Raw genomic sequence first — 25,381 nt, 5'->3', positions numbered from 1 at the left:
AAACCAATTTTAAGAATTTTCAGTTTCCTAGAAATGGTACATGTGTTTTACATTCTAATTATGAATCACGTAATCAGGATGAAATTTGCATTCTAGCTCGTTAGCTTTTATGATATATTATTTGGATTTTAGGATAATTGACAGTCCTGGACAAAGGAGAAAAGAAAACATCTTAGGTGAACGGATTAAAAATTCTTTAATCTTAAAAAAAGAATGAGGTAGAGTAGATATTTTCTGGCCAGCACAGTGGTAGTATATTTCTATTTTCCAATTTTTTTTTTTTTTTTTGCTTTTTTTGTTTTAAAGTGGAATATATTTCCACCTTAATTTACGTATGGCTTTTCTGCCACTCCTACCCCTTCCTTATGTTCTTTCTATGTTCTTGGCAGGTGGACCTCAAGAATCTTAATAACATAGGAATTACGTTGAAATCTGTCTGCCATCCTCAAATATTTAAATTCTCTTTATTGATGTTTTTCTTTTTATAAAAGGAATGTACCTTTAATTTTTAAAATTTGGACAAATAACCAAAACATAAGAAAGTCTCTTTAATCCTGCCTTCAGGGATAATGACCAGGAGCATAGTGATATATGTTTACTTCAATACATTTTATTATTGTTTTTGGTTTGTCATTTTGCTTGGGCACCATGTTGTCTGTGTGTTGTCTCAAATCCTTGCTGGATATTTCTTAAATATCCTAAGAAAGGGAGTGGCGTTAACATTAGGAATGTAAAGCTTAGTCTTCATGAAATAGATATGATATTTAAGATGTCATTTAAAACTTGTTTTCCATTTATATGCTATGAGTGAACTTTTATATCTTTAGTGTTTTCCCCCTACTTTTATTTTCTTTGTTATTGAATTTTAATAATGAAAGTTACTTTCAGATTTGAATTGGTTTTAACTAATCTCTCTGATGTTTTTAGATGCCAACAAGGCCAGTGCCAAGTTATATTCAAAGACCAGATTATGCTGATCACCCGTTAGGTAAATTCTGCTGTGCCGATTGTACATTTTTCAATTTGTGGGCTTGGTAATTACTGCAAAGGAAAGGAGTGCTTTTTTGTAGAAATTTTTTATTGCTGGCTTTTCAGTAAATGTAAACATGTCTTTCCAAGACACACTAGAACATTTATGAGAGTTAAAGATTCTTTCCTCCTCTTAGAAATATGCCCAATTCTGAAAACATTGTTGATATAGCTGTTAAAGGCTACATTCAACATAATGTATTTTGTGTTGTTACATCAAATTTTAGGTTAAAAATTTGTTTTGATTTTATTTAGTTTTTGTTTTTTTATTTTTTTAAAAATCTTTTTAATGTTTATTTTTGAGAGAGAGAGACAGAGACAGAGAGACAGAGTGTGAGCAGGGGAGGGGGAGAGAGAGAGGGAGACACAAAATCTGAAGCAGGCTCTAGGCTCTGAACTGTCAGGACAGAGCCCAACATGGGTCTTGAACCCATGAGCCATGAGATTATGACCTGAGCCAAAGTCAGACGCTCAATTGACTGAGCCACCCGGGTGCCCCAAAAACTTGTTTTGATTTTAATGTGTCCTCTACTTTATGTAGTTTCTATTTAGATAAAAAATAGATTGTGGGGGCCTCGAATGAATGCCTAACTAAAGACTCTGGGCTGTAGCAGTAATAGAAATAGTGGTGATGACGATGATGATGATTCTATAACTGATATGTATTTTTTCATGACTGTGTGTCAGGCATTGTGCTAAGCTGTTTACATGTGTTCCTTCCTCCTGTTACTACCCTGACCACCCCTGAGGTGGGTTCCGTGGTCTTCTCTGGTTTATAGATACCGATAGTGAGATGCCCGGGGAAGATAGGTAATATGTAGCACAAGTTGCTTCCTGCCAGTTAGAGGAGGAGTTTTTTTATAATGACTTGTAGGTGCTCTTTTTTTTTTTTTTTTTTTTTTTTAAGTTTATTTATTTATTTATTTTGGGTGGTGAGGGGCAAATTTCCTTTTCATGTTGAGAATATCTCTTTAAAATATCTGACTTGGACCCTCCTAAGTTATGGGGTACTCTTGTGTGAAACAATGAGACTTGACTATTATTATGTCATTGGGAAGATCATTATGCTAATAAATACTACATTTTTACCTTCATTTTGGCTTTCTTATTGATTTTCTTTTCCAGGAATGTCTGAATCTGAACAGGCTCTTAAAGGTACTTCTCAAATTAAATTACTCTCATCTGAAGACATAGAAGGGATGCGACTTGTATGTAGGGTAAGAGTTATTTTTTCCCCATGAGATAAGATAGATGGAAATGGGCTTGAAGTTTCTAGACATGAAGTCAGTGATTTGCTGATTTACAAAGGTAGCAAATGTCACATTGTAAGACTATGGCTAGTCATACTTTTCATTAAACTATTGTTAGCATATAATTTTATGCAACGGTTCTTTTCTACTTAGCCTTTTTGAAAAGTACTATGGCAAGTTGGCAGTCCATTTTTTGATCCTTGTATTTTTTTTCTTAATTGAACCAAGTTTTCATATTTTGTCATTTTATTTTCACAAGTCGTCGTAACATAGGGCAAAGTTGAGGTTTTATATAAAGTTAAATAAAAGCCTCTATTGTGAAACTCAGTGGCCCACCCTTATCTGTGGTTTTGCTTTCCACGGTTTCAGTTACCTGTAGTCAGCCACGGTCTGTACCCAGGTGATCTTCTTTCTGACATATTGTCAGAAGGTCAGTAGTAGCCTAATGCCACATTACAGAGCCTACAGCATTCATTTCACTTCATCTCCTCATGTAGGCATTTTATCTCACATCACAAGGGTGAGTGCAGTACAGTAAGATATTTTCAGAGAGAGAGAGATCACATTCACAGAACTTTTATGAGAGTATATGTTGTTATAATTGTTCTGTTTTATTATTACTGTTGTCAATTTCTTACTCTCCTTAATTTATAAATTAAATTTTATCATCGGTTTATATGTGTAGGAAAAACAGTATGTGTCGGTTTTGGAACTGTCTGTGGTTTCAGGCATCCAGGAGGTCTTGGAGCATATCCCCTGCAGATAACAGGAGACTGCTGTACCTAGGAAGTATAGAAATGTGAGAAGACTTAACTTCCATCGATTGATTATTGTTTAGATTCCTTAGGATATGCATTTTCACATGGAACTCAGTCATGCTTACTTATTAAGCTGGTTAGCCTGATTTTATTTACATATTTTTACACACATATTTATTGATGGACATTAGAAATACAAATAGCTTTAAAATGAAAATTCAAGATTATAGTATTCAGGGTGAAATTCATTTTGCAGATTTCTCACAAAATCTGAGATAGTACAAAGGGTACAGATTTCTGTTTCTATTTCATTTCTTCTTGAATGTATTAAATGTTTCTCTTTTACAGCTTGCTAGGGAAGTATTGGACATTGCTGCTGGCATGATTAAACCTGGTGTAACTACTGAAGAAATAGATCATGCTGTACACTTAGTAAGAACTTGACTTTTATGCTTTGAAAATGTTTTTCACCTTATTAGATGCTTTAGGCTTCTAAAAAATTAGAAATTCTGAAAGTTCTAATGGCTAATTTGAAAGCAAAATTTTACTTTCTTTCAGTATAGAAAATATTGAACAGGGGTACCTGGGTGGCTCAGTTGGTTGAGCGTCTGACTTTGGCTCAGGTCATGATCTCGCAGTTTGTGAGTTGGAGCCCCATGTCGGGCTCTGTGCTGACAGCCTGGAGCCTGGAGCCTGCTTCGGATTCTATGTCTCCTCCTCTCTCCCCCTCCCCCACTTGTGCTCTGTCTGTATCAAAAATAAATGTACAAAAAAAAATTAAAAATCTTTTAAAAGAAAATATTGAATAGTCATTATTACCATTTTTAACCATCTGTGGCATTGAGGTCTGAGGTGAGCTTGAAATATTTTGTTTCTAAAACCTCACATTTTTAACTTTTATAAAATTATTAATTTTGTTACTGCTTTAAATAAATCATGCCACTATGTACATTAAATATTCTGAAATAAAAAAAGAATACAACTTCTGAAACTAGATTAGTAGGAACAATGCCCCCTCCTTTTAAAAATTGATTTTTTTAAGTAAACACTACACCCATCATGAGGCTCGAACTCATGAACCTGAGATCAAGAGTCGCATGCTCTTCTGACTGAGCCAGCCAGGCACCCCAAAATGTTCCCTTTCATCTCTACAATGACAAGGCAGTAAACAGGTAAATGTTTGTACTAAATATGATATAGGGGTAGATTGCCTATCCTTCATGGAGAGACCTTAAAACCCTGGCATACATGAGTGCACGCGTTATATGAATATCTTGTTCATAAGACAAGAGCAAAACTAGTTAATAAATTATATGGTAAACTAATTAAACCTGCTCTGGTAATCAAACGCAAATCATGAAGACCTATTGAATTAGTTAAGTATTTTAAAGACGTTTATTTCCACAGTCTCTGTGGAGATGAAGCTGGTACTCTGTAAAAATTTTTTTTTTTTTTTTTAAATTTTTTTTTCAACGTTTTTTTATTTATTTTTGGGACAGAGAGAGACAGAGCATGAACGGGGGAGGGGCAGAGAGAGAGGGAGACACAGAATCGGAAACAGGCTCCAGGCTCCGAGCCATCGGCCCAGAGCCTGACGCGGGGCTCGAACTCACGGACCGCGAGATCGTGACCTGGCTGAAGTCGGACGCTTAACCGACTGCGCCACCCAGGCGCCCCTAAAAATTTTTTTAAATGTTTATTTTTGAGAAGAGAGAGAGCGCGGAGTTGGGGGGGGGGGGACGGACAGAGGATCCAAAGTGGGCTCTGTGCTGATAGCAGACAGCCTGATGCAGGACTCGAACTCACGGACTAGGAGATCATGACCTGAGCCAAAAACCAAGAGTCGGACGTTTAACCAACCACTGAGTGCCAGCCACTCAGGCACCCCAAGCTGGTACTCTTTTTGCATGGTTGTGCTACTGTAAATTGGACGAAACGGAATTTGATGATGTTTCTTGAGCAGTAAAAAACGTTTATAAAATTTTTTATTCAAAATTTATAAATTCTGATTTTGGGGAATTCTTCCCTATGTTATAAAATATGTAGTATGCAGTAGTAGCATATTGCACGCTTGCTATAGGCCAGGTGCTTTTTCACTAACTCATTTAATGTCTGCAACAACTCCATGAGCTAGATACCACTGTCCTCTCTGTTGTATAGATAGGGAAACTGAGGCAGAGGTTAACTGCCCAATGTTACACAACTTGTAAATGATGGAGTTGACATTTTTAGTCAAAACAATTTGCTATGTGCTCTAAACTATTTATACTGGCTGTGAGAAGCATATCATCAAGTAAGGGAAAAGTGACAGCCATATAGTTACTGGTTGTAATATTTTTTGTAATTGAGGAAACTTCATTTAAATTTCTAATAGTAGTGGAATTGCCAGTAAAATTATGGTATATTTCACAAATCATATTATATGCAAGTATTTATTGGTCTGAAGACTGTGTGGTAGTATGGAAACAGAAATTATATATGTTGTAACTCCCACTGTGTAAAAACATCCAAGTAAAATAAGACTTGTTAAGGAAAACCAGACCATTTTCTTAGAGGTTCCCTTGTTGTTCCATGTGAATGTAGTGATTAAAATGTATCAGGAAGTACTTTGTCATCTCTTAATTATGCTGGTATTCCATTTTTGGTTATAAGGATATATATAAGCTGGTTATAAGATATAATTACATTAAAAGTACATTTAATATTTGTTTTAGATATTATCTTTTTATTTTAAATAATATATTTTTAATAAAGAGTAGTTAATTCCAAACTAGAATCTTCATATAGTAACATTTGTGTGTACTTGGAAATAGTTATAATATATGAACTTGCTTTACTTTTGCACTTACCAGTAAATTGGTTTGTCTACAGTCTGATGTATATTGTTTAAGATAATATTTATTACTTTTTCTAAAATGATATATTAAATAAGTTCATTAGGAGCATCTGTACAACAGTTTTTTTCACATTTAAAAAATTTTAAAATCTGGTTAATTGCATATAGATTTTTTTCTTTTGCACATTCCAAACTATTTTCTCTGTATTTTAATTTCTTATAGGCATGTATTGCAAGAAATTGTTATCCCTCTCCCCTGAATTATTATAATTTCCCAAAGTCTTGTTGTACTTCAGTGAATGAAGTGATATGCCACGGGATTCCAGACAGACGGCCCTTGCAAGAAGGTGATATTGTTAACGGTAAGAAATGTGTAAGCATGACTTTTGTCACCACGAGCAAAGCAATAACAAGGTTTTGGGAGTCTGATAGTGACTTGTGTTTTCTTTTTTTTTTTTTTTTTAATTTTTTTTTTTTTCAACGTTTTTAATTTATTTTTGGGACAGAGAGAGACAGAGCATGAACGGGGGAGGGGCAGAGAGAGAGGGAGACAGAGAATCGGAAACAGGCTCCAGGCTCTGAGCCATCAGCCCAGAGCCTGACGCGGGACTCGAACTCACGGACCGCGAGATCGTGACCTGGCTGAAGTCGGACGCTTAACCGACTGCGCCACCCAGGCGCCCCGTGACTTGTGTTTTCTTTACTTGCTTCCTGTCTTTAACTTATCCCTTTTTTGTATTTAAAATTTTAAAGAAATCTTAAATCTGTGGAAACATTTTTTATGATTTTAAGTACTTCTAGTATGATATGTTTGGCACAGCATGATTGTGATTGACAAATCGTGGAAGATGTCAGTGAAATGTGGAAGTAATGTTGATTCAGGTGGGATTCACTCCTCCCCTCTGCCTTTTCTTTTAGTCCACTAATGGTGTTGAAGAGATCAGGGCAGGCTTTCTTACAGAGAATGAAAAATTTTTAGTAATATATGAAGATCTTAAGAAAAAAGGTAAAATCCTACAGAAATGCCTTCCTTGATGTAAGAAATTCAGAAAGTGGCTACAGGGGCCACTGTGTTAAACTATCTGGGGACGCTGCAAGTGCAGAGGAAGGAGCTGTGATAAAAAGAAATACCGATGAAGAAGACATCCCTAGATGGTATTTTTAATATTGATGACCTTGGTCTTGTTAGTAATCAGAAACCTTCAAACGCTTACCTGTCAGATGAGGAAGCATGAGCCCCAAGTGGTAAGGCTGCAGGGGATGCTTTGCCTATGATGCTGACTGGGAGTGATAGTGGAGACAGCCAACACTTCTTGTTCGGTTGTTATTTTTTAGTTAGGGTATCTGTTTACAAAGTGCCATGGCTTTTGCCCAACCCTGTTTTTCATACATACCCTGTTATTTTTAATTATTATTTTTCATACAAACCTGTTATTTTGTTTTTACACATTTATTACATAATGTGTGAGGTTTTTCAGGCATGTACGTGTTGTGCTAGCCAACATACCTGTATCGTGATACTGTAGGTTGGTCAAAATTCATGGTTTAAAAAAACTCATTTAACATACATTTAGTGTATTACAGTTGTATGTTAGTAGTCTGTACGTATTCAATATGTTGACAAAGGGAAGGGTGAATATTCACAAATAAGTGAAAGCAAATGAGTTTTTGAAAAAAATAAGTGTAGAACAGTGTAAGTTTTTTTATTTAGTGATTCACTAGGAAGAGAAAAAAATGCGTTAGACAGTAAGTGAAAGCAGTATTTTCTGTTTAATGTCAAAACGTAGCATAGTCCTCCATTTAATGTTATTAATTGCTTATTGATCTTGTGTGAATGTATCCTCAATACATTTCTTCTGACATAAATGATCTAATTAGTACTGTAAGTATAAAAGACCACCATCTGGCTTGTGCTGCGTGACCACATCCTTTTCCGCCACAGTGAGTTTAGTTGCATTACAGACAAGGAATGTCTTTCAGGCGATAACTGTATATCCATTAGTGTCTAGTTTGAGAATGCAGAAATTGTCTTTCTCATTAAGCTGCTTGATGCTGTCATGTTGGAGAAATGTCTTCTATTTTGAAACAAAAATATGGTCTATATATTTGTACATTGTTTTACAGTGGACATCACTCTTTATCGCAATGGCTACCATGGGGACTTGAATGAGACGTTTTTTGTCGGAGATGTGGACGAGGGAGCACGGAAACTGGTTCAGACCACGTATGAGTGCCTGATGCAAGCCATTGACGCAGGTGAGTGGCAGTGCTGGGCACCCTCTAGAGCTGTTACGTGTTGATGGGCTTCAGATGGCTCGTCCCTCCACAGTTCTTTCCTTGCCCTTTCCAGCTTTGCCTCTACCCTGCCTGAGTTAGCATGGGTTTTAGCAGTGATGGGTATACGGGTGATTTGGGGATCCCTTGATGAGGTGGACCAGATGATTGCTTATCATCCTTTATCTCTTCTGTGATTTATCTTTCTTTTCTTTGACCGATAAATGAGGAGGAATGTATATTATATGTATAACATGATAAGTGTATAGAAATGTGTAGTTCTTAAGTGCAGTTTTTTTCCTACATGTTAATTCTTTCATATTATGTTCTCATTATAAAAAAAAAATTAATGCTAGATTATGAGAGAAAAATGAACGATCTTCCTTTATACTTACCTCTTTCCTTTTTATATCTTTTTTTCCCAGAGGTATCTGCTTTTAACATATAGGTTTTTTTTCTCCCCTGTACATTAACAGATGGACATACACATACCACATATATTTATGTGTATGTGTTTAGTTAGGTTAATTGGAGTTATAATATTTGTAGTATTCTGTAATTTGTATGTTTTCCCAGTAGGGTCTTTGTGATTTTTCCCAATTAACATATGTACTTGCATGCATAGATCTACCCCCTTCTTTTAATGGCTATATATTTCATACTATAAAAATTTCTACAAGTATTCCCCTACTAGAATTTGGTGTTTTCTAGATGTCTTGCTATTGTAGTGAATAATATCTTTGAGTACAGGTATATTTCTGTAGGATTTTTCTCAGGCTGTCTTTGTCCACTCAGATAGCTCATACAGATTTTGTTGTTGTTGTTTATAGTATGTCTTAGGAGGAGAAAGAATGGCTTGTTGCGAATGTTAGCAGACTGTTACTAAAAGGACAGTTGGAGTTCAAACAACTTTTTAGGTTGAATCCCATGACATTTTAGCTATATTGTTCAGTATATTATCTGTATTCACCTTCCTTTCCCCCACAATAAACCTGATATATCATCAACAAAGTATTGGACAGGACCACATTCTTTGACAAACACATAGTTATCTCTGATAACATAGATCTGTTATTTTTATTTTTTTGAGTCCATTTTAACATGCATGGAAAATGATGACATTTTTACTAATAAAGTTAGAGGAATGAAAAATGAAAATGTGATACTTTCAAGTATCTGTGTTGATTATGTAAAAGCTAATATTCTTTAGTGTTTAGTTTCTCATTTTTGGAAGTTGTAGTTTAAAACAATTTTTAGGGTTTCTGCCAGGTAGTATCTTTGATGTTTATATCCTTTTTGCTCTTCTGTGAGTTGATGGAAATAACCAGAGAGCTGAAATGTTGTTTTACAAAGACACAAGAATAGAACTTATCAAGAAACTACCAGATACCAAAGTCTTTGTCACAGTAGCCAGGATAGAACTCTGGAAAGTGCTATTAATACCTTTGTATGTATCATTCTTGCCCCTTATTTTCTACTGGCTTGGCTGCTCAACATGGTATAGAGCAGTAGAGCTTGACTGTTGTTAAAATTATCCTTTTAGAATTGGGCTTCTCAATGTACACATTAAATTGTTTTGAGTCTGGTAATTCTTTATTGTAGGGCCTGTCCTGTGCATTGTAGGATGCTTAGCCACATTCTTGGTCTTTACCCACTAGATTCCAGTTTGCACCGGCCCTCCTAGTGGTGAAAACTAAAAGCATCTCCAGGTACTTATGAAGTGGATCCTTGGGATGAGAATTGCCTCTAGTTTGAGAATTAGGGAGAAATCTCCTGTCTTTTATTCTCATTATTTTTGAACAGGGATGTTTTGTTGTTGTTGTATATTGCACAAAATGGGTTAAAGTTTTGCTTTGCTCCCCTGTGACTGGGGCTGATAAGAAGGCTTGGATGGGAATGCAAGCAAATCATTATGCAAGTCAGCCTTTTTCCTCAACATTATTAACTTCCCACCCCTGAAAACAGTCAAGCTGGAACATAGAGTTAAGAACAAGTACATATTAATTGAAATAATTCCTGGAGCTGTTTGCCCAGAGATTTGATTGGCTGGAGGTGATACGTTGTACTGGAACCACAGGTTGAAAATCAGGGAGGCAGAGTTAGGAGACTGTAGGGAGTTGGAGCACCAGAACCATGACTAGGTTCTCTGGGAGTCTGGGCAGCGCCCAGCTTGGGGGTCTCAGTGCTGGGACAGCCATAACAACAAAAACCACTTTGTTTGTTTTGGTTTATAGTGGCAAAAGTCATAAAAATTAAGCAGAGCAGGAAGTATATAGTGAGAAGTATCTTTCTATACCCTATCCTCAGGACTGTCTTCAGAGGCAACTGTGAGTAATTTGAGGATCACTTTTATGGGGAAAGAAGCCCAGGGGAAGTAATCCTTTGAGAACTTGATCACTCTGAAACTAAGGATAAGTCCAAGTTACTTTCTGGACATTGCTTTTTGTCCTGGTGCTCTTTCCTACTTTACTTCTTCTGCTCGCTTTAATAGGATAGCACACTTGACCTTAGAGAAGGAGAGAAAGAGATGCCTGTTTTCCATTCTTTTGTCTATTTAAAAATTTTTTTTAATGTTTATTTTTGGGAGAGAGAGAGACAGAGTATGAGCCGGGGAGGGTCAGAGAGGGAGATACAGAATCCCAGGCTCTAGGCTCTGAGCTGTCAGCACAGAGCTCGATGTGGGGCTCGAACCCACCAGTGGTGAGCCGAAGTTGGGATGCCCAGCGGGCTGAGCCACCTGGGCGCCCCTTTCTTTTGTCTATTTAGAAAGCGAAAGGTATGTCTCTCAACCCCTTAGTACTGCACATGTGTCCCTTTCTGCACCGAAGGAGGAAGTACAGGTGCTACTAGTTTGAATCTCAACTTTGCTATTTATTGGCAGCGTAGTATCTGTTTCCCTTGGTTTCCTCATCTGAAAGTTTTGTGAGGAACATGTTTATGTATAGGCATATGAGTACATGTTTATGTGTAGGCATGTAATGTAGGCATATAAAGCATTTGGAAAGGTTCCAGGCACATAGATAGTAATTGGCAGTAAGTGTCACTTACTATTACTTTGTCATGAGTCCTCTTTTTTCCTTCCAGTGAAACCTGGTGTTCGATACAGAGAATTGGGAAACATTATTCAGAAGCATGCCCAAGCAAATGGGTTTTCAGTTGTTCGAAGCTATTGTGGGCATGGAATCCACAAGCTTTTTCATACAGCCCCTAATGTACCCCATTATGCCAGTAAGTACTACCCAAAGATTTGCTGTTTGCTAACCATTTATTTAACAAATATTTATTCAAACATTTAACAGGACCTACTATTTTGTATTTATTTTTCTGTTAACTGTTATAAATGGACCCTCAAAATGTATATGTGCTCATACACAATACACATTTGTTATCTTGCTCACCTAACAGTCCAAAATGTGTTTGGTCACTATTGGGGTGGTGGTGATACGGCAATTATTCTGTGACCCAGGTTCTGTCATCGCCAACCTATACCTTTCAAGATCACTTTGGGAGTTATTCTTCTAATCTGTAGATACTGGGAGGAGGGGGAAAAGCATGGAGCGGGGTATCTTTGGGAGGTTTTAATGAACCAGCCTGAAATTGGCATAGATCACTTACATTTACTTTTCATTGGTGGGAATTCAGTCACATGGCTACACTAAACTGAAAAGGAGATTGGGAAGTGTAATCTAGCTGAGGACTCTCAGAGAAGTAACCTAATTTTGGTCACCAGCCTCTGCCATGGGTCCAGCTATCACTATTCTTTTTTTTTTTTTTTTTTAATGTGTATTCATTTTTTAGAAGGAGAGAGTGTGCACCCATGAGCGGGTGGGGAGCAGACAGAGAGGGAGACAGAGAATCTGAAGCAGGCTCTGCGCTGACACAGCGAGTTCGATGTGGGGCTTGAACTCATGAACCATGAGATCATGACCTGAGCTGAAGTCAGACTGAGTCACCAGGCATTCTCTGCTGTCACTTTTTTGATTCCTTAAATGAAATTGGTTTGGCTTGGTTTGATTTTGTAGTATATACCAGATACTGTACTATTTGTTGGTATAAATAAAGGAGATAGATGAAGTACCTTTTTCTTCAAGTTGAGTGCTATCTGATAGAATAAGAAAGGAAGTGTGGGACAATTAATGTCTTCCAGAAACCTTTTCTCTTGGAGAGATAAGGCATGCAGGAATAAGTCTGTTTATTTAGTGCTAGAAATGAAAGCTGTCCACAGTAAGCGACCTAAGAAGGAATTTAACAAATATATGTGAGTTATTGCTGTGTAGGCACTTTCACATAATTTCTTGTGCTTAAGTTTTCTCATCTTGAACAATAGTAGGGAGTGGCACCTACCCTAGAATTGTTACTAGGATTAAGTGAGATAGTACATGGAAAGCAATTAGTGTTAACTTTTAGGATGATGATGATGATGATGATGATAATGATGGATATACATTATTTCATTTGATCATCACAACTGAATAATTTCTTAGCCCTATTTTAAAGAGCAGATTCTGCTAAATAAATAAATAAACAAAATAAATAAATAAATGCAGATTCTGTGCTTAGAAAAGTACTTCATTTACTCAGGTTCACATAGACTAGTAAATAAATACCAAGACTAGGAGTGGTACCTGGGTTTTGTCCTTCTAGAGGCAATCTTGATTCCCATACTTTGTGCTGCCTGGTAAGGACCAAAGCAGTTTGGTGTAGTTCCTGTGGGAGAAAAAAAGAATGGTTGAAATTTTGGCTTGGTGGAGATGAGGAAGAAATTCCAGGTGGAGAGGAAGCATGAATAGATGTTTCAAGTTGAGAGTGAACAGAGACATGATGAGCTAGGGCTGAGTACTATATATTAATAATACAGCAGGAGGCAGTGCCAGACCAAGGATATTTGACTTTATTTGCTGGGATTATCGGAAACATTTTCGTGCAGAAGAATGACAAGGTGAAGTTGCTATTTTGGGAAGACAAATTTGGCAGTGTTGTCTAGAGTGTATTGCAGGTGTGAGCTAGTCTAGCCCGCCTTATGCACACTTGTTGCCGTAGTCGAGGTGTGAGGTGGTAAGATTCTAGATGTCAGTAGTTGTGAAGAAAAGGGAAAGGAGTGAGAAACCTCTCAATGGGAGAAGCTGGAGAAGTAGTTTGGAGCACAGCATTTGGTACATATCAGCAAACATATTAGCAGACCACGAAGTTTTCTTTATATAAGCTGTGAATTGTGCTTGAAATAAAAATTAGCAACAGAAAATAAGTAGCCAACTTAATTCCTTCCTGGTAAGCCCTGTAATCTGATGTGCATTCCATTAACAGAATGGAAGTGGCTACTCTGATTACAGGAATACATGAGTGTGTGTATGTTTGTGTAAAAAGAGTGTGTGCGGGGGCGGGGGGTGAAAAAAATTCCCTTTACTTACTGAATTGACAAATGACAGACTCAGGTTTAGATATGGATTATATAAAGAGATGGAAGAAGATAGAATTTATGGGAGAAGGGGACATGGGTCAGTGATGATCGTGTTCGTAAAATACATAAAACCATTTAATTAGAAATAAAAAAACAGTTCTGAAAAAAGCAAGGGCCAGGTATACTTGATTTCATATGTTTGATACATTTATGGAAAGTCCAGTTTCAGTCAGGTTTATATATATATTAAAATATGTTGTGATCACTTTAGGGAAGTGTAAAAGGAAACTGCTGAGTCTTTGTGCAGCTGAGACCTTTTGAAATGTGTAAATGATCCCTGCTTTGGCTTGTAACTCCATATTCCTAACCAGCTGAAGGTGGAACTAGGAAACTGTTGTGTAACTTCCTCCATGCCTTCTGTGTTAGAGAAGTCCTTGTTAGAATTGATTTCCTTTTATTTAAGTCATTAGGGCTGAGAGGTAATGATGATAATACCCTACGTTTGGAATGTATGTTAAATAATCTGTGAGGTAGATGGTAGAGTGGGTACAGCTTTTTACAGAAGTACTTAGCGTACTGTCTGCAGTCGTGTAGTCAATCAGATAATGTATGTTTGCTGAGTGAGGTACATGGAGAAACTGAAACCATGAGTCAAGTTGAGTAGGAGTGGTAACTTCTAGAATAATGAGTCAGTGACAGAAGAAGGGAGTGGAACTTTGAGTCTCTGTTTCATCACTGCCCAATAGTAATATCTTGTGAGGTGCCTATGTAATTTAAAAATTTCTAGTGGTCAGTAAAAAAAAATAAATAGGTGGAATTAACTTGAATGATATATTTTATGTAATGCATTGCATTCACAAAATTAGCATTTCAGCATTTAACCATTGTAAAAATGATTGAGATATATATTTCATCTTTGAAATCGGCATGTATTTTACACTGAACAGTTGACATCATTCTGACTAGCCACTTGGCAAGTGCTCTCGGAGGCTACATGCTTCCAGTGCTGCAGCAGTGGGACAGCTTGGTTCCAGATTCCTTTATCCTTTTTCTTTCTGTGACATCACACTGCTACCCTTTCGACAGTAAAAAAAAAAAATACATATCCCCAGGGGAATATGACCAATTCTTTATATGTAGTAAGTTGCAGGTCACTAGGAAAGAAAGTTCTTAGAAATAATAAGTCATTGTTTTTTGCCTCTCAGATTTTAGGATGATTTAGAAAGTCCAGATTTGGAATCTGCAGTGTGTGTATTTTGGCAACACGTAAGAGAGTGAAAAGCAGCATGATGGCTTTTCACAAGGAAGGATGTGTAGGAATATAAATGTGCAGGTGAGATTAGATCACATCTAGATGGCGTTTAGTGGATTCAGCCTCTGGACACGTGTCATTCATTACCAAAGCCACCATCTCCAAGACCAGCCTTACCAAGAAACCCTGAAAGCCAGTGCTGTTGCCATCTGGTGGTTAAGCAGAGCAAATGCAGTCATTTGTTTACTGACGCTCACATCAGTTTTTTGTTTGTTTTTTTTTAATTGGAACTTTAAACTGATTCTCCATTTTTGTCTGAGATTATCTAAAAATGTCCATCCCTGTTTTTACCTTTTGGCCTTTTTTGGAGGATGACCAGTTTGAATACTTGAACTCATCGTTGTGTCTTTCATGATGGTCCTGAAAAATACTCTCATATTAGTGAACAAAAAGCTAAAAAAGTATTTGGGGGAGAAAATGGAATTTCTGTTTTCAGATAAAAAGGGATAGTTTTATCATCATTAAAAAAAAGTAGGTTCATACATAGAGGCTTTGTTCCTTTTTGAAGATAAGAAAAAGAAGGCAACATAAAAGCCTCACGAGAATCGTGCCATTGTTTCTGTGGGCTGTGTGCCTGCTCCCCCCTCACCCCACATCCACACACCCGCCCAAAAGGTGCGAGGCTTCTGGTGTAATCTGGAACATCTGTTGTTTTCCTTTAAATATCTGGGTGAGTAATGGAACTTTGCTTGGTTGCATGATTTCAACTCTACTCCTGGTATAACATAAATGGTGGTACTTTTCATAGAAGTGATAACTACATCTGAAATCACTTTGCAGACATCTCTGTGTTTTCCTAGAGAAAATAGAAGCAGACTAAAATATGCCTAGGACAGTATCTGCCCCACAGCAGGTGGATATCTGCAAAATACCTGTTTGTTGAATGATCCCCTTTAAGAAGGGGGAATTGGGAAAGGAGAGAGGAATTTAAGAATCACTGATAGAAATGTAAGTTGTGTACTCTGACAAGGGAGCTGTTCAACAGTATGCTGCTGGTTTTTAGCTGGGTTTTGAGAATTTTTTTTTCTTTAATTTCAGAAAATAAAGCAGTTGGAGTGATGAAGGCTGGCCATGTATTTACAATTGAGCCAATGATTTGTGAAGGTGAGAAAAAAGGATACTATAATGTTCTTGAATTGAATTTTAATTTACTTTTGGTCACTCATGATCGGATCAGTGGTCTGCTCTGTTTATTTTCTTTTTGGTTCATTTCCACTCCCAGTCGCATCTCAAGCTCAATTCAGTATCATGTAGAGAACTGAAAACTGTAAGGGCTGGCAAGAAAGCAGTGCTTTCTGTCTGGTAATTCTGCTGTCAGATGCTGAAGTACTTGAATCCCGGTCCCTTTCCATAAAAGATTCTGTCAAAGGGTGTGTTGTAATAACAGGAGCCTCCATTAAGCCTGTGTAGCTTTTTGATGGGTGTCCAGGGGAGGGAAAAAGAAGTAGAGCCACTCACTTCGAGGCAGACACGGGTGTATGATTTGCTTCTCCACAACTTACGAGGTAGGTGCTATCCCCATCATACAGAAGAGCAAACTGATCCTTGACGCAGGTAAGTAACTCGTCTGAAGTCATTTAGCTAGTTACGTGGCAGCTGACTTAGACCAAACTCATGAGCTGTTCTGCCTGCTCAGGGTCTGCGCTCAGGTCATCAGGTGGCATTATTTAGCTCTTGTGGACAAAGCACAGCACAGACATACTTTACGCTGGCAGTTTTATGTCCTCACTGTCACTGTTCCCCGTGGCAGGCTCATAGCATTGATAAAGACCCAGTGTCATGATTAGAGCTTGTCACTCAGATGGTCGGATATTCTCTTCACCTTTCTTCTCAGCCAGTCCTCTGTTGGGATTAGGGGACGCAGTGAGGCTATAGTAGTGGGGCTGGTGTGTCCTGGGGCCTACATTAAAGGATACCTCCTCTCTGGATCCTTCCGGTCTTTTTTATAACCTGATCTTGGCAGTGACATCCCATTACTTCTGTCAGATTGCCTTCCTTAGAAGTGAGTCACTAAATTCAGCCTACAGGCTGCCTTCTTATAACCTGATCCTTTGTTGCCTTTTCTGTAAAGTGGAATTACAGTCTTTAACCTGCCAGCTCCCCAGGGCAGCTATTAAGAATTGAGACGACTTACATTAGCACAAAATACCTTGTGTCCTTTTAAGGGCTGTAAACATGCAAGGTACTGTTTTTGTCGTTGTCATGGAATAAGAATTAAGTTCTGATCATGTGGAACCAGTCTGAGGGCGGGAGGTATATTAGCAGAAAAAAGCAAGACACTGAGAAGAAAGTGTAGTTTTGGTTACATACCTGTTTTCATTAACTGGCACCTGGTTGGTGAGACACAGTGTGGTATTTCCAAGAATAAGCAAATAACTTTTCATAGAGCCTGTTCAGATAATCATCATATTATAGCATACATACTTCAGTGTAACTCAGGCTAAATCCTAGCTCTGGAGTGGAAAGTTTCAAATCCAAAGAAGAATTTGAATTTTCTCAGAATAGGATCCAGATATGTTTGACTTGACATTGGTAAAGAACCTTTTGTAAGCAGTTCGCAGTAAAGTTAGATAAGTATTATGTCTTTAATCCAGTTGTGAAAAGGTTATTCATTACATAAGAAAATACCCAGTTATAGTCATCTTTACATGTTTAACAAAGCATGAATTAACTTTCTTTAAGCTACCTCATATTTTCTTTTTAGGCTGGGATTTAGTATTGTAAAAGTAGGTTACTTCACTGCAGTTTATATATGTGTTCTAGGATTTGTGTGAGTCAGTGAGACCTAATCTTTGGTAAAGATTACTCAAAATGAAGGCTGTATTGATTTTTTTTGACATCTAATTTGGAGACAAGAAAGTCTCTATAAACACACTTCTATAGTAGTATCCAGAATTGCATAACTTTCTCATTTTACCTCTGCCTCCCCTCCTTCTCTCTTTCTCTAGAGTGGTTTCTTTCACTGTCCTGGGGCTTTTTTCACTGTCCCTTTGTTTCCTTTCTCTTTTAGCCCCTCCCTATCTATTTTGCCTCATTCTAATTTTTTAAAATTCTCTCACCAATCCTATTTCTTTCTCTTAGCCCCTTTTTTTCTGGTTACTAGAGGAGTGTGGTCAAAAATTTCAGAGTAGAATCTCTTGTCACCATCTGTGTGCCTGCCATTTAAAAATCATATTAGAAATTAAATGCTATAGGGGCGCCCGGGTGGCTCACTCGATTAAGCGTCTGACTCTTGATTTTGGCTCAGGTCATGGTTCGTGACATCGAGTCCCATGTTAGGCTCTGTCCCGACAGAGAAGAGCCTGCTTGGGATTCTCTTCCTCTCTGTCTCTGCCCCTTCCCTGCTTGCATTCTTTCTCTCTCTCTGTCTCTCTCTTAAAAATAAATAAACATTTAAAAAAATGCTGTAATAAAAGTGTAAAAAGATGATTTCCTTTACAATACATATTGGCTGTAGTTTATGCCAAAGTTGTACCAGGAAAGAGCTAAATTTATTAATTCAATGTTTAACTCATAGTTCTATAATGAGCTGTATCAATATGTTTTCTAAAATGAAACCCAGTGCCTTTATTTTGGAAATACCATCTTGATTTGGTATTCGGGAGGCATAAAAAATGTGAAGTTGTAACACACCCAAGGAAATTTAAAATATCATCATTACTGGGGCGCCTGGGTGGCGCAGTCGGTTGAGCGTCCGACTTCAGCTCAGGTCATGATCTCACAGTTTGTGAGTTCAAGCCCCGCATCAGGCTCTGTGCTGACAGCTCGGAGCCTGGAGCCTACTTCGGATTCTGTGTCTCCCTCTCTCTCTACCCCTCCCCTGCTCATACTCTGTCTCTCTCTCTCTGAAAAATGAATAAACTTAAAAAAAAATTAAAAAAAAAAATCATCATTACTTCATTGGACTAAAAACCAAAATGAAGTTGGAGGAAAAACTAAAACAGTTGAAGTATAAATAGGAGTATTATTATTGTTATTATTACTGAGGTATAATTGATGTACAATATTGTATTAGTTCTAGGTATAGATTAAATATACTGATTTGACAGTACTATGTATTACCCGGTGCTTATCGTGATAACTGTAGTCACCACCTCTCAATTTTATTGACTATATTCTCTATGCTCTACTTTTCATTTCTGTGATTTCTTTATTTTATAACTGGAAGTTTGTACCTCTTAATTCCCTAATTTCACGCCCCCCCCACCCCGCCCCATATACCTCCCTTCTGGCAACCACTTGCTTGTTCTCTCTATTTAAGAGTCTTTCGCAGGGGTACCTGGGTGGCTCAGTCAATTAAGCATCTGACTTTGGCTCAAGTCATGATCTCACAGTTCGTGAGTTCCAGCCCCGCATGAGGCTCTGTGCTAACAGCTCAGAGCAGCCTGGAGCCTGTTTCAGATGTGTCTTCCTCTCTCTCTGCCCCTCCCCTGCTCGCTGTCTGTCTCTGTCTCAAAAATAAATAAATGTTAAAAAAAAAAATTTAAGAGTCTGATTGTTCATTGGTTTTGTTTTTTAAGTTCTACATGTAAGTGAAATCATAAGAGTATTTGTCTTTTTCTGTCTAACTTATTTCACTTAGCATAATACCCTCTAGGTCCATCCATGTTGTCGCAAATGGCATGATCTCACCCTTTTTCATGGCTGTGTAATACTTTGTTGTGTGTGCATGCCGTACCTTCTTCATCCATTCATCTATCAGTGGACGCTTGAGAGTTGCTTCCACATCTTGGCTACTCTGCATAATGCTGCAGTAAACATAGGGGTGCATATATCTTTTTAAAGGAGTGTTTTTGTTTTCTTTGGGTAACTTCCTAGTAATGGAAATACTGGATTGTGTGGTAATTCTATTTTTAATTTTTCTCACAGTGGCCGCACCGGTTTACACTAGCAGTCCACAAGGGTTCCCTTTTTCTCTACTTCCTCACCAACCAACACAGGTTATTGCCTGTTGTGAGGTGATAATCTCATTGTAGTTTTGATTTGTAGCTCCCTGATTATTAGTGATGTTGAGTATCTTTTCATGTGTCTGTTAGGTGCCTTATGTCTGCTTTGGAAAAATGTTCAGGTCCTCTCCTCATTTTTCATTGGATTCTTTGTTTTTGGTGTTGAGGTATATATACATTCTTTATGTATTTGGATATTAACCCCTTATCAGATCTATCATTTGCAGATATCTTTTTGCATTCGGTAGGTTGCCTTCTGTTTTGTTGATGGTGTCTTTTGCTGTGCAAATGCTTTTTATTTTTGATGTAGTCCCGATAGTTTATTTTTGCTTTTGTTTTCCTTGCCTCGGGAGACAGATTTATAAATATGTTGGTGAGGCTGATGTCCAAGAGATTACTCTGCCTGTTTTCTTTAAGGAGTTCCATGGAATTCCAAGTCTTTAATTTTGAGTTTATTTTTGTGTGTTGTGTATTTTGCTTACTATGTAAGCAAGTGGTGCAGTTTCATTCTTTTTTTTTCCAGTTTCATTCTTTTGAATGTAGCTGCCTACCATTTGTAAATTGGAGTCTTAATAGTGAATTTTCTAATTGGCTTCTGTAATATCCAAGGATATAGGACTATATGCAAATACACTTATCTAGAGAGTTTGTTTAGAAAACTGAGCGATAGAATTAAGAAATTGTTTTTGTTTGTTTGTTTAAGGTGGATGGCAGGATGAAACCTGGCCAGACGGTTGGACCGCCGTGACGAGAGACGGAAAGCGGTCTGCTCAGTTTGAGCACACCCTGCTGGTCACGGACACTGGCTGTGAAATCCTGACCCGGCGACTTGATAGCACGCGGCCTCACTTCATGTCCCAATTTTAATTTCTCCCGAGATGGCACATCTCAGTAATACCTTCTGGCTGTACTATGCATTTTATTGAGAGTACAGAATGGAAGAGGAGATTTTTATTACGTGTTTTGTTTTGACTATAGATAAGGAAGACTACAGCATTGGATGTGTGTCCTCAAGAACTTGACTTGGGTCTGAAAAAGCTGAGAAGAATAAAAGAAACATTCTCAACTCTTTTCAGTATTTCCCTCTCCCTCCAGAAATCTCTGCACCCCTGTTTTCTCACTTGGCCTTTGAGCACTTTTTACGTAAACCTGCTTCTAGTTGCTTTTATCACTGCCACAACTGGGCCAGTAAGAGCCAGCTGCTCTTCAGGTGAATGTGGAAGATGAGAATCCTTGAAACTTTAGCAACATATGTTGTTCCAGATTTTTTTTATTATATATGTATGGAAATATATATGTATACATTTTAAATTCCATGTATGTAATTCCTGAACACTATATGACCTGGGTTTGTGTTAATTCTGCCCTGACAGTGCTATATGCTGTCATAAATGGACCCATTGTTTGCAGTGATTTATTTCCCAGTTGGGAATTTGGCCTCCCTCCTTCCCCATGCTACTTATTTACCCTTGTAATTGTGTGTAAGGAAGCACTCGGTCAGTGAGACTTCCTCTCCAGTGTGGACTCTGTCAGTGAATGGTTGTGGCAAAATTCACTTTGGAAAAGGGTTGTCACGTTTTAAAAACATCTAGTTTCTGGCAAAAATAGCCATGCTTCATATGATAGCTGGCTGTTTCAGAGCATGAGCGTTTTGTGATACATTGCTCTTTCAGACCTCTTTCTGGTCGAAATGGGAGGGAAAAAGCTCCCTTTCTTCCCCTCTATTTTATTTCAAGGGCAAACCTTGGAGATATTCAGAGAAGGGTGAATGGTTGCACTGTGGAGGTTGATGGGAAGAGACAGTTCTGAAATCTTTTTGGCAGTGAGCAGAGTAAGTCAGGTGGGCTGTTAGCTTCTGACATTTAGTAAACCTGGTAGTGATGAGAAAGGAACTTCTTTGAAGATTGTACTGTTCCCTTGCAGTAGAGATGCAGCTGTCCGTGGTGTGTTGAAAACACACTTTACCTTGACATGGTTGGGAACCTCATTAGAAATGACCCCAGCTGCCCAATATCTTTGTTCCTTTCAGTAGTTCAGTCCAAATGGAAGTGTATCCAGGGAACACGTATCAGATCAAAGTCGTTGTCATTGGAGTGTACTTGATTACTGGGTATCTGGTAACTTTCTTGTAAGATAATTTGATACCACTGACATGTTATATGAGAACATCTTTCCCAGAGTGCCTCAGACCTTTATTGCTTTAAAAGAATTATGATAATGTTTTCATTACTTTTATTATTTTAATGATTTAGTGAAGTGACTGAATCTGGTATAGACTTTTGGGGGTATGTGTGTGAAATTTTTTATCAAACTGTAATATTTGTGAATGGAATGCCTTGCAATATGAATGTTAATATAATGTGTAAAGGGAGATTAAAAGTTTGAACGATTATCCCCTCCCCACCCCCCCCCCCCCCCCCCCCCCCCCCCCCCCCCCCGTGTAGTTATTAACTTTGCTGCATTTGTTTGGGGTTTCAGAGGGAAGTGGTGGGAGTAGGGTGGCTGATTTCACAATCTAAAATAAACTCATGACCATTTGAGTGAAGAGTTTTTTGAGTTTAACAACTACATAATTCCAGTACTGTGTTTAGTTCACCAGACCCTATCAGCAGTATTTGAGATGCAACCATAGTTTTGAGAGCTTTCAAGACAGAATGCTGAATATTTAGGGAATCATTTTAGGTACTGATGGTGGAATTAACAGTGTGGGCTTCTTTGATATCTATCATTAGAATATAAGCTCGAGGAAAAAATATCTTGATAGGATAATTTTTTTGTAAAAAGGTTAACATTGGTGATGATGCTTTTTTCGGTTTGGTAGATTTCAAAACAGTATGGGCTCTAGTCTAATTGTATATATCTAATTTAAAATGTTTATTAGATGAGAAAGCTTCACGTTTCATTATTCTGCCAACTTTTCAGAGTGTATTAACTTTTTATTTTTTGTGTCAACTTAATTTTTTTAATGTTTGTTTATTTTTGAGAGAGAGCATGAGCTGGGAAGAGCAGAGAGAGGGAGACACAGAATCCAAAGCAGGCTCCAGGCTCTGAGCTGTCAGCACAGAACCCGATGCGGGGCTTGAACTCCTGAGCTGTGAGATCATGACCTGAGCCGAAGTCGGATGCCAAACCGATTGAGCCACCCAGGCACCCCTTGTGTCAACTTTTAAAGTAATACATACAGTTTTTCCTGCCAGTCCTTCAGCCCCCTTGGAATTATAATTTAGAAGCAGGGAAACATTTGCCTTTAAATTTTATGTCTTTTGCTGATGTAGTCGATTAAGGTACATTAGGACCCATTCACTGACACTTTAATACCACTTGCCACGGGTCGAAATTTAATAGGAGGTTGAGGAATTTGTCCTCTTACCATGATTCTTTTGTCCTATAACTACTATTTTTTTCTTTGTGTTTGGTTAATATTGCAGGAATGGTGCTTTACTTTTTGCTAAGGCCCCCAGAATGCACCCTCATGGTATCTGTAAGCTGTTTTTTTCAAAAAAAAAAAAAAAAGTTTTTTACTTCCAACTTTGCATTTTGAAAATTTTCAGATTTACAAAAAAGTTGAAAGTATAGTACAAGGAAATGATCATATACCCTTTATCTGTATTCAGCGATCATTACTTTGCCACATCTCTCTCTTAAGCACCTTCCTTTTGAAACAAATGGCATCATACTTCACATTATTATTGCAGCTTGTCTGTTAAGATGTAAGGACATTTCTTACTGATCATAGTACCACACCCAAGGAATTTAACATTGATACAGAATTATCTAATGTATAGTATATACTCAAATGTGAGTCTCAATTTTTTTCCAAATGTTCTTTAAAGCTTCTCTCTTTTCTAAATCCAGGATCTAGACCCATGCATTTGGTTGTCCTGTATCTGTAGTCTTATTTACTCTAGAACAATCCTACTTTTTTAGTGCTTTATGAAATTGACACTTAATAAAGCAGGCCAGTTAGCTTATAAATTTCTGTATTTCTCTGGGAGTTTCTCATGAGAAATTTCAAGATAAATATTTTGGCAGAAGACTCTACTGATGGTATGTGGTATGTCTCATTCGTTGTGTCACATCACATCAGGAGACACAATGTTACTGTCACATTATTGCCAATATAAGTTTGATCACTTGCTTTGTCAGATCTTTCCATTTTAAGAATAGTTTTCTTTTCTTTAAAAAAATTTTTTTTAACGTTTTATTTTTGAGACAGAGAGAGAGCGAGCATGAATGGGGGAGGGTCAGAGAGAGGGAGACACAGAATCTGAAACAGGCTCCAGGCTCTGAGCTGTCAGCACAGAGCCCGACGCGGGGCTCGAACTCACGGACCGCGAGATCGTGACCTGAGCCGAAGTCGGACGCTTAACCGACCGAGCCACCCAGGCGCCCCTAGAATAGTTTTCTTTTCTGAAGCAAATAATCTGGGAGGAGATACTTGAAGACCATTTGGATATTCTTTTCACTCAATGGTATTAACGTGCACTGATAATCCTTGCCAGAATCCATTATTTTATTACATTGGTGGCTGCAAATTGAGACTGAAATCTAGCATTCCATTTACATTTTATTAGCTGGCACCCTTTTACAAAGAAGCATTTTCCCCCCTCCTTTTTTTTACCCACGGTCGTTGAGTGTTGTCAATGTGGGCTCATCAATTCTTAAAAATTCTATTTAATTACTATAATTGTCCCAAATTTGGCCAGCAGAAGCACCTTTAAGCTTATTCATGTGTCATTGTGACCTGCGCCTATCAGTCTTTGAACGCTTTCTTTTTGCTGTAGCAAGATGTTGTAAGTTCATTGTACAGCTTTCCTGTCTCACACTGGGACAGGCTGTTCCTCCAAGGAGCCCTCGTTCCTTTTCATGGGGAATGGTATTTGGAAATGAGGATCTGGGTGCTACTGGGTGTCCTTGTTGCCAGGCACTTTCAGGGAACAGAGCCAGGAAATGTACTTTTTATAAATCATGAATTCGTTCTGATACTTTCAAATCTAACACTAATCTTCCTCATCTTTTTCTGTTTCATATTTATATCTGCTTTATCCCATGGTGAGAACTTTGGTTCTGAACAGCATTAATATTTATTTGCTGGATTCTGTAAGACATGTAAAATTTAGAATTACTGTATCAAAATCACTACCAACAGTGAACTTAAGTGCAAAATTTGTGATTCTTGAAACCTGTCTCACTAAGGGAGTATAGATTATTGGTTTGTTACTTGAAGTAATTTTATTCCTACTGTATCCTAAATTTCGTAAACTGTGAGCTCCTTTTTGACAATACAGTGCATCTTGGGGGCAAAAGGTACAGTAAGAGGAATGGGAAGGATAGTGATCTGGGAGTTAGAAGTATTGGAAAGGTTTGAGATAGTGTGGTAAGATTCTGTCTACATTTGGTGTTTGACCTCTACCAAACTCTGGAGCTATAAGAGGAGCACATGATACCACTTTGTAATGTAGATGTGTGGCCCATTTTCCAGTAGAGAAAAACATCTGGGCATTATTGTCTTAGCAACAGATTGTTTCACAATGTAGGCTACATTATGCTAATACCCTAAAAGTTATTAATGTGTTGT

General features: G+C 37.8%; 1 protein-coding gene across 2 annotated transcripts in view; it reads left to right on the top strand.

Moving 5' to 3' along the window:
• The window catches only part of METAP1 (methionyl aminopeptidase 1), a 58,748-nt gene extending 36,535 nt beyond the window's left edge, over positions 1–22,213 (top strand). For both annotated transcript variants that reach the window (XM_042935839.1, XM_042935840.1), the window contains 8 exons: positions 928–988; positions 2,155–2,246; positions 3,386–3,469; positions 6,097–6,235; positions 7,998–8,129; positions 11,232–11,375; positions 15,896–15,961; positions 20,507–22,213. In XM_042935839.1, coding sequence (XP_042791773.1) covers positions 928–988; positions 2,155–2,246; positions 3,386–3,469; positions 6,097–6,235; positions 7,998–8,129; positions 11,232–11,375; positions 15,896–15,961; positions 20,507–20,670 — 882 coding nt within the window. In that variant the 3' untranslated portion in view covers positions 20,671–22,213. The remainder of the gene's footprint in view (positions 1–927; positions 989–2,154; positions 2,247–3,385; positions 3,470–6,096; positions 6,236–7,997; positions 8,130–11,231; positions 11,376–15,895; positions 15,962–20,506) is intronic.
• The last annotated feature ends 3,168 nt before the right edge of the window (positions 22,214–25,381 follow it).

This window comes from Panthera leo, chromosome B1, assembly GCF_018350215.1.
Source record: "Panthera leo isolate Ple1 chromosome B1, P.leo_Ple1_pat1.1, whole genome shotgun sequence".
Classification (NCBI taxonomy): domain Eukaryota; kingdom Metazoa; phylum Chordata; class Mammalia; order Carnivora; family Felidae; genus Panthera; species Panthera leo.
This window is presented reverse-complemented; position numbering and strand designations above follow the sequence as displayed.